Source organism: Coregonus lavaretus (assembly GCF_964263955.1).
Source record: "Coregonus lavaretus genome assembly, chromosome: 5".
Taxonomy (NCBI): Eukaryota; Metazoa; Chordata; class Actinopteri; order Salmoniformes; family Salmonidae; genus Coregonus; species Coregonus lavaretus.
The window spans coordinates 55,897,521-55,906,405 of NC_139992.1; the positions used below are offsets into that span (position 1 = coordinate 55,897,521).

At 41.5% G+C, this 8,885-nt stretch overlaps 1 protein-coding gene across 1 annotated transcript in view; it reads right to left on the reverse strand.

The window, feature by feature from the left end:
- The window catches only part of LOC311130098 (cohesin subunit SA-2), a 64,787-nt gene that overhangs the window by 4,715 nt on the left and 51,187 nt on the right, over window positions 1–8,885 (reverse strand). The window contains 3 exon segments of the mRNA XM_084162769.1: window positions 214–368; window positions 7,801–7,948; window positions 7,950–8,005. Of these exon segments, the coding sequence (XP_084018895.1) occupies window positions 214–368; window positions 7,801–7,948; window positions 7,950–8,005 (359 nt within the window).

Sequence of the window (8,885 nt, forward strand, 5' to 3'; positions counted from 1 at the left end):
AGCGCATTGAGCGTAGGAAATGTGCTCTAAAAATGTTATTATTAGTATAATTATTATGAGTATAAGTAACATTAGTATTATTTTAAACAAATGCTCATAGTACTGGTTGAAGTGTGGTGAAATGAGGCCTCGGAAACCATGATGAATAACATTAACGGGACGTGAGTGTGTGTGTGTGTATGTATACCAGGTTATGAGGTAGTGTTTACCTACCTATGGATCATAGCAAGGGACTCTCTGGACTTGGTCTGGTCCCAGCCGAATGTGAGAGAGAAACGTCTGGCCAGCTCCTTGATGCTGCTGAATGTTTGGACACCTGAGCTACATGTGACTCCACTGTCCTGCTCCTGCTTCAGACGCAGGAACAACTGAAGCAAAAGTGACAGAGACATCACTGATCAACTTGGTCACAGTTTCGTTCAATTCATATCAGCTGAATCTAACTCAACTCTAAAGTGTACTTTACTCAATTTAGTTCAGTTCAGATAAGCTCAGTTAAATCAAATCCAACTAAAATCCAATCAGCTCAATTCAAATCAAACTCAGCTCTCTCTCTCATTTAGACCTGAATGATATTTGCCATCCATTAGCCAACTAAAGGACAACACATACCCATATACTGCAGAGCTGAGTGAGAGGCCAAAAAACAGCAATGAGTGCATCCCCTTCAAGCCACTCCTCCCTCCTCTGTGGGATCTACCATTAGCTATTCAGAAAATGGTGAGGCTGGAATATTCCACAGTGAAGGGAGGATGGCTATGTGTCTGTGAGGTGTAGCAAGGCTTCTAGGCTCTGTCAGTGTGTGTGTGTGTGTGTGTGTGCCATAATTAGTTAATTATCATAATTATGATGTTTTGGATCTTCCTGAAATTAAATCCATAAAAAGGTCCTTTATGGTAAGGATGTTTGGCATATATTTGAAATCTGTGAAGTTGTGAAATTGTGGCCTTACCCAGGCCTCTACAATTAGTCTGTATTGGTGTCATTTATAACTTTACCATGTGAAGAATACAATTTATGGATAATAACAAATATAAACGTGAATATCTAAAACCTGGAGGCCTGGGTAATGCCAAAATGTCACACATTTCCCTACTTTAATTATTTCTCAATAATTCTTTTGGATACAGATTTCAAATGTATGCAAAACATCCTTCTCCCAGTGGATTTAATTTGAGGAAGATGCAAAACATCATAATTATTCTAACCTTAAAGGATTACAACCAAATTATGATAAGCGTACTTAATTGCATATTGGATCACTAAAAAATACAACTTTTCCATTACCGTGTAGTTTACCAATAAAATGGTCTGACGGTGAAGCGGACATAGTCTGTATTCATAACGCGAAATGAATAAATAATCTAACTACAATACATTTTAAAAGAAAGTTAGCAAACATAGATAAGACCTTGCTACCAGGGAAAGGACAACACCTGTCTATTTGTGGAAAAATCACCCTGATTAACTCTTTAGTCATATCCCAGTTTACCTATTTGCTTATATGAGCAACAAATATTCAATTTTATTTGGAACGGCAAGCCAGACAAAATTAAACGTGTCTATTTATATAATGAATATGAATTCGTAGGGCAGAAATGATTAAATATTAAAGCATTAGACCTATCACTAAAGGCTTCAGTCATACAAAAGCTATACTTAAATTCCCTAGCATATTAGTAAGAATGGCTAACCCAGTGTTCAAGAATGGCCTTTTTCCCTTTATTCAGATTACAACCTCTCACTTTCGGTTATTTGAAAATATCGCTATTTTTAAAACAACCAATAGAAAGTTGGTTGCTATTTCAGCTTAATCCACCAGAAAAGACAGAACAAATATTATAACAAATATTATGGTTAAACTCAAATATATAAAAATATACAGTACTAGTCAAAGGTTTGGACACACCTACTCATTCAAGGGTTTTTCTTTATTTTTTACTATTTTTTACATTGTAGAATAATAGTGAAGACATCAAAACTATGACATAACACACATGGAATCATGTAGTAACCAAAAAAGTATTAAACAAATCAAAATATATTTTATATTTGAGAATCTTCAAATAGCCACCTTTGCCTTGATGACAGCTTTGCACACTCTTGGCATTCTCTTAACCAGCTTCATGAGGTAGTCACCTGGAATGCATTTCAATTAACAGATGTGCCTTGTTAGACAGAAGATAGCCCTATTTGGTAAAAGACCAAGTCCATATTATGGCAAAAGCTGGCTGTCATGGGGACCGCAACAGGAAAGGAAGACCCAGAGTTACCTCTGCTGCAGAGGATAAGTTCATTAGAGTTACCAGCCTCAGCCCAAATAAATGCTTCACAGAGTTCAAGTAACAGACACATCTCAACATCAACTGTTCAGAGGAGACTGTGTGAATCAGGCCGTCATGGTCGAATTGCTGCAAAGGAACAACTACTAAAGGACACCAATAAGAAGAAGAGACTTGCTGGGCCAAGAAACACGAGCAATGGACATTAGACCGGTGGAAATCTGTCCTTTGGTCTGGAGTCCTAATTGGAGATTTTTGGTTCCAACTGCCGTGTCTTTGAGAGACGCGTGTGGGTGAACGGATGATCTCTGCATGTGTATTTCCCACCGTAAAGCATGGAGGAGGAGGTGTTATGGTGTGGGTGTGCTTTGCTGGTGACACTGTCTGTGATTTATTTAGAATTCAAGGCACACTTAACCAGCATGGCTATCACAGCATTCTGCAGTGATACGGCATCCCATCTGGTTTGGGTTTAGTGGGACTATCATTTGTTTTTCAACAGGACAATGACCCAACACACCTCCAGGCTGTGTAAGGGCTATTTGACCAAGAAGGAGAGTGATGGAGTGCTGCATCAGATGACCTGGCCTCCACAATCCCCCAACCTCAACCAAATTGAGACGGTTTGGGATGAGTCGGACTGGAGAGTGAAGGAAAAACAGCCAACAAGTGCTCAGCATATGTGGGAACTCCTTCAAGACTGTTGGAAAAGCATTCCAGGTGAAGCTGGAATGCCAAGAGTGTGCAAAGCTGTCATCAAGGCAAAGGGTGGCTATTTGAAGAATCTCAAATATATTCTGATTTGTTTAACACTTTTTTGGTTACTACATGACTCCATATGTGTTATTTCATAGTTTCGATGTCTTCACTATTATTCTACAATGTAGAAAATAGTAAAAATAAAGAAAAACCCTTGAATGAGTAGGTGTGTCCAAACTTTTGACTGGTACTGTATATAAAAACAAACAAAACAAAAAAAACGTATAATCTTTGTAAATTATATAAATAGGACTGGTGGAGTTACGTCATACATGTAGCTAACAAAAATATATGGAAATGTCTGCTCTATCCAAAATTACAACCAACTAATTGCAGCATTACCGCAAAAATGGAAGAGGCAAGCAAGTGGAAGGGGGAGAAAGTAAGGAACTTGTCTGTTGGCCCTGCAAAGAAAATTGTGATAAGTAAAAAAGTATACCAGTTTAATTTAAGGACCACAAAATTGACAGCTGTGCCCTACAGATTGCAAAATAATTGGGAAGAGATTTTTTATGTACCGATTCCATGGCACACAAAACTGATGCCGGATACAAAACGTATACTTTTTCTATTAAAAATTATTATACAAAATTCTTGCAACCAATGGAATGTTGGATATAACCATACCAGCTCTGAAGATTTTGCTGCGAAGAGACAGAATCATTAGATATAATGGCGCCGGAGAAGATGGCTGCCGTTTTACAGCCCTCTAACCAATTGTATTATTATGTGTGTTTTTTCGCGTTATTTGTAATTTTTTCTGTATATAATGTTTCTGCCACCGTCTCTTATGACCAAAAAGAGCTTCTGGATATCAGGACCTCGTATTGGACGAAGATTTTTTCTTCAACGAGTCGGACGCGAAGGATATCCTACAGACACCCGACAAGGCCCAAATCCCCGTCATTCGCATGAGAAAGAGACAGAGATATCGTGGACATAGGTCAGGGTGCCTTGTAAGGATCCGACGGCGAGCGAGTAAACTGCCTCTTCCATCAATCCTATTAGCCAATGTTCAATCACTTGAAAACAAATTGGACAACCTACGATTACGATTATCCTACCAACGGGACATTAAAAACTGTAATATCTTATGTTTCACCGAGTCGTGGCTAAACGACGACATGGACAACATACAGCTGACGGGATATACGCTACATCGGCAGGATAGAAAGGCTGACTCCGGTAAGACAAGGGGTGGCGGTCTGTGTATATTTGTAAACAACAGCTGGTGCACAAAATCCAATACTAAGGAAGTCTCGAGGTATTGCTCGCCTGAGGTAGAGTATCTCATGATAAGCTGTAGACCACACTATTTACCAAGAGACTTTTCATCTATATTTTTCATAGCTGTCTATCTACCACCACAAACCGATGCTGGCATTAAGATTGCACTCAATTAGCTGTATAAGGCCATAAGTAAACAGGAAAACGCTCATCCAGAGGCAGCACTCCTAGTGGCCGGGGACTTTAATGCAGGGAAACTTAAATCCTTTCTACCTAATTTCTACCAGCATGTTAAATGTGCAACCTGAGGGAAAAAAAACCTCTAGACCACATTTACTCCACACACAGAAACGCATTCAAAGCTCTCCCTCGCCCTCCATTTGGCAAATCTGACCATAACTCTATCCTCCTGATTAGTGCTTATAAGCAAAAACTAAGCAGGAAGCACCAGTGACTCGGTTAATAAAAAAGTGGTCAGATGAAGCAAATGCTAAGCTACAGGACTGTTTTGCTAGCACAGACTGGAATATGTTCCGGGATTCTTCAGATAGCATTGAGGAGTACACCACATCAGTCACTGGCTTCATCAATAAGTGCATCGATGATGTCGTCCCCACAGTGACCGTACATACATACCCCAACCAGAAGCCATGGATTACAGGCAACATCCTCACTGAGCTAAAGGGTAGAGCTGCCGCTTTCAAGGAGTGGGACTCTAACCCGGACGCTTATAAGAAATCCCGCTATGCCCTCCGACGAACCATCAAACAGGCAAAGAGTCAATACCGGACTAACATTGAATCGTACTACACCGGCTCTGACACTCTTCGGATGTGGCAGGGCTCGAAAACTATTACAGACTACAAAGGGAAGCACAGCCACGAGCTGCCCAGTGACACAAGCCTACCAGATGAGCTAAATCACTTCTATGCTCGCTTCGAGGCAAGCAACACTGAAGCATGCATGAGAGCACCAGCTGTTCCGGATGACTATGTGATCACGCTCTCCGTAGCCAATGTCAGTAAGACTTTTAAGCAGGTCAACATTCACAAGGCCGCAGGGCCAGATGGATTACCAGGACGTGTACTCCGAGCATGTGCTGACCAACTGGCAAGTGTCTTCACTGACATTTTCAACATGTCCCTGACTGAGTCTGTAATACCAACATGTTTCAAGCAGACCACCATAGTCCCTGTGCCCAAGGACACTAAGATAACCTGCCTAAATGACTACCGACCCGTAGCACTCACGTCTGTAGCGATGAAGTGCTTTGAAAGGCTGGTCATGGCTCACATCAACACCACTATCCCAGAAACCCTAGACCCACTCCAATTTGCATACCGCCCCAACAGATCCACAGATGATGCAATCTCTATTGCACTCCACACTGCCCTTTCCCACCTGGACAAGAGGAACACCTACGTGAGAATGCTATTCATTGACTACAGCTCAGCGTTCAACACCATAGTGCCCTCAAAGCTCATCAATAAGCTAAGGATCCTGGGACTAAACACCTCCCACTGCAACTGGATCCTGGACTTCCTGACGGGCCGCCCCCAGGTGGTAAGGGTAGGTAACAACACATCTGCCACGCTGATCCTCAACACGGGGCCCCTCAGGGGTGCGTGCTCAGTCCCCTCCTGTACTCCTTGTTCACCCATGACTGCATGGCCAGGCATGACTCCAACACCATCATTAAGTTTGCTGACGACACAACAGTGGTAGGCCTGATCACCAACAACGATGAGACAGCCTATAGGGAGGAGGTCAGAGACCTGTCCGTGTGGTGCCAGGATAACAACCTCTACCTCAACGTGATCAAGACAAAGGAGATGATTGTGGACTACAGGAAAAAAAAGAGGACTGAGCACACCCCCATTCTCATCAACAGGGCTGTAGTGGAACAGGTTGAGAACTTCAAGTTCCTTGGTGTCCACATCACCAACGAACTATCATGGTCCAAACACACCAAGACAGTCGTGATGAGGGCACGACAAAGCCTATTCCCCCTCAGGAGACTGAAAAGATTTGGCATGGGTCCTCAGATCCTCAAAAAGTTATACAGCTGCACCATCGAGAGCATCCTGACTGGTTGCATCACCGCCTTGTATGGCAACTACTCGGCCTCCGATCGCAAGGCACTATAGAGGGTAGTGCGTACGGCCCAGTACATCACTGGGGCCAAGCTTCCTTCCATCCAGGACCTCTATACCAGGCGGTGTCAGAGGAAGGCCCTCAAAATTGTCAAATACTCCAGCCACCCTAGTCATAGACTGTTCCCTCTGCTACTGCACGGCATGCAGTACCAGAGGGTCTAGGTCCAAAAGGCTTCTCAACAGCTTCTACCCCCAAGCCATAAGACTCCTGAACAGCTAATCATGGCTACCCAAACTATTTGCACTGCCCCCCCACCCCCACCCCATCCCCTTCTTTTACACCGCTGCCACTCTGTTAATTATTTATGCATAGTCACTTTAACTCTACCCACATGTACATATTACCTCAATTACTTCGACTAGCCGGTGCCCCCGCACATTGACTCTGCACCGGTACCCCCCTGTATATAGCCTTCCTACTGTTATTTTACTGCTGCTCTTTAGTTATTTGCTTTTATTCTTTTAAAAAATAAAAAAAATAAAAAATGCATTGTTGGTTAAGGGCTTGTAAGTAAGCATTTCACTGTAATGTCTACACCTGTTGTATTCGGCGCATGTGGCAAATAAAATGTGATTTAATTTGATCTGATCATTTGTTTTGGTACTGTCCATATGTAGCTTGTTTTTGGTCGCCGGTTCAGGAACGGCTGAAGAATTGCAACATTTACATGGAGCTAACTCTGCAAATAGCACTGCTGGGTGATTTGAAAAGTCATAGTCAAATCAATCAATAATATAATAATACTCTTAGCAAAAATGTTTATCTTTAATTTACAATCATTAGAAACTATGAGAATTGAAAGGTTCAGAACTTTTGTTAAACATGGTAAATTAAATTGATTGGACATGATTTTGAAAGGCACACGTGTCTATATAAGGTCCCACAGTTGACAGTACATGTCAGAGCAAAAACCAAGCCATGAGGTCAAAGGAATTGTCCGTAGAGCTCAGAGATAGGATTGTGTCGAGGCGCAGTTCTGGGGAAGGGTATCAAAACATTTCTGCAGCATTGACGGTCCCCAAGAACACAGTGACCTCCATCATTCTTAAATGGAAGAAGTTTGGAACCACCAAGACTCTTCCTAATCAATTTTAGAATAAGGCTAATGTAACAAAATGTGGAAAAAGTCAAGGGGTCTGTATACTTTCCGAATGTACTGTATATATAAACAAAAAAATATATATGGGAGATTTGAAATGATGCAGACAATTACATTGATAGAAGCCACAATCTATCTGCAATACTAAAACTGATGTACCCCTAAAGAATTTAGTTGGAATGCGCCATGGAGTGTAAAGGGAAGGGTGAAACATGAGGTAAAAAAAAAAGGAGGTGAAGGGGTAGAGGGAGGACAACCCCGGCCAACCCACAGTACCTGTTGCAGACAGAGCACCAACGTGCGAGCACTCTCTATCTTATCCATTTGCCGCGTTCTGCTCAGAGTCTCCTTAATTATGTCACCAAAGTTGTTATAATACTGTAGAGAGAGAGAGAGAGAGAGAGCGAGAGAGAGAGAAAAAAAAATCAGTGGAGAGGAGACAGAAGACAGTCATATCAGAGCCTTTCATGTGGCGTCTGGCCTCTGTGTCCCCCATCACTACAGATACAGATTGCTGTATCACTGTGTGTGTGCGTGAGTGAGTGTGTTCTTTATGCTGCTTGTCCCGCTAGGAGAGAATGTTGATGAGAATGTTGATGACCTTACATTAAATGCTGATGTGCCACACAAAACATACAACTGAATATTCATGCCTGTGTGTGAATTGTGTGAATTCTGATATACTATTCTAATTTACTGCTCTTATAGTGGTGAGGATGAGGAAGGGCCCTATCCAATACAACCCTAAATCTAGGTTTCCGGTGCGGTATAAATGTTCTACCTTGACATTTTGTCCTACCCAAGTAGAAAACATACAGTACCTTCAGAAAGTATTCACTCCCCTTGACTTTTTCCACATTTTGTTGTGTTACAGCCTGAATTTAAAATGGATTCCATTTAGATGTTTTGGTCACTGGCCTACACACTGGCCATGATGTCAAAGTGGAATCATGTTTTATTTTTACAAATTAATTAAATAATGAAAAGCTGAAATGTCTTGAGTCAATAAGTATTCAACCCCTTTGTTATGGCAAGCCTAAACAAGTTCAGGAGTAAAAACGTGCTTAACAAGTCACATGAATTACATGGACTCACTCTGTGTGCAATAATAGTGTTTAACACGATTTTTGAATGACTACGTCATCTCTGTACCCCACACATACAATTATCTGTAAGGTCCCTCAATTTCAGACATATACAACCAAAAAGACCAGAGCACCTATAGTCCCAATGTCTGCTTTTTGGAATAAGTAAAGGGCTCTAAATATTTTCAGAATGCACTGTATATATCCATTGAAATCTGTATATTGTATGCACAAATTACTTTCTTGTGATAGTAGCATTACCTTCATGTAATACTT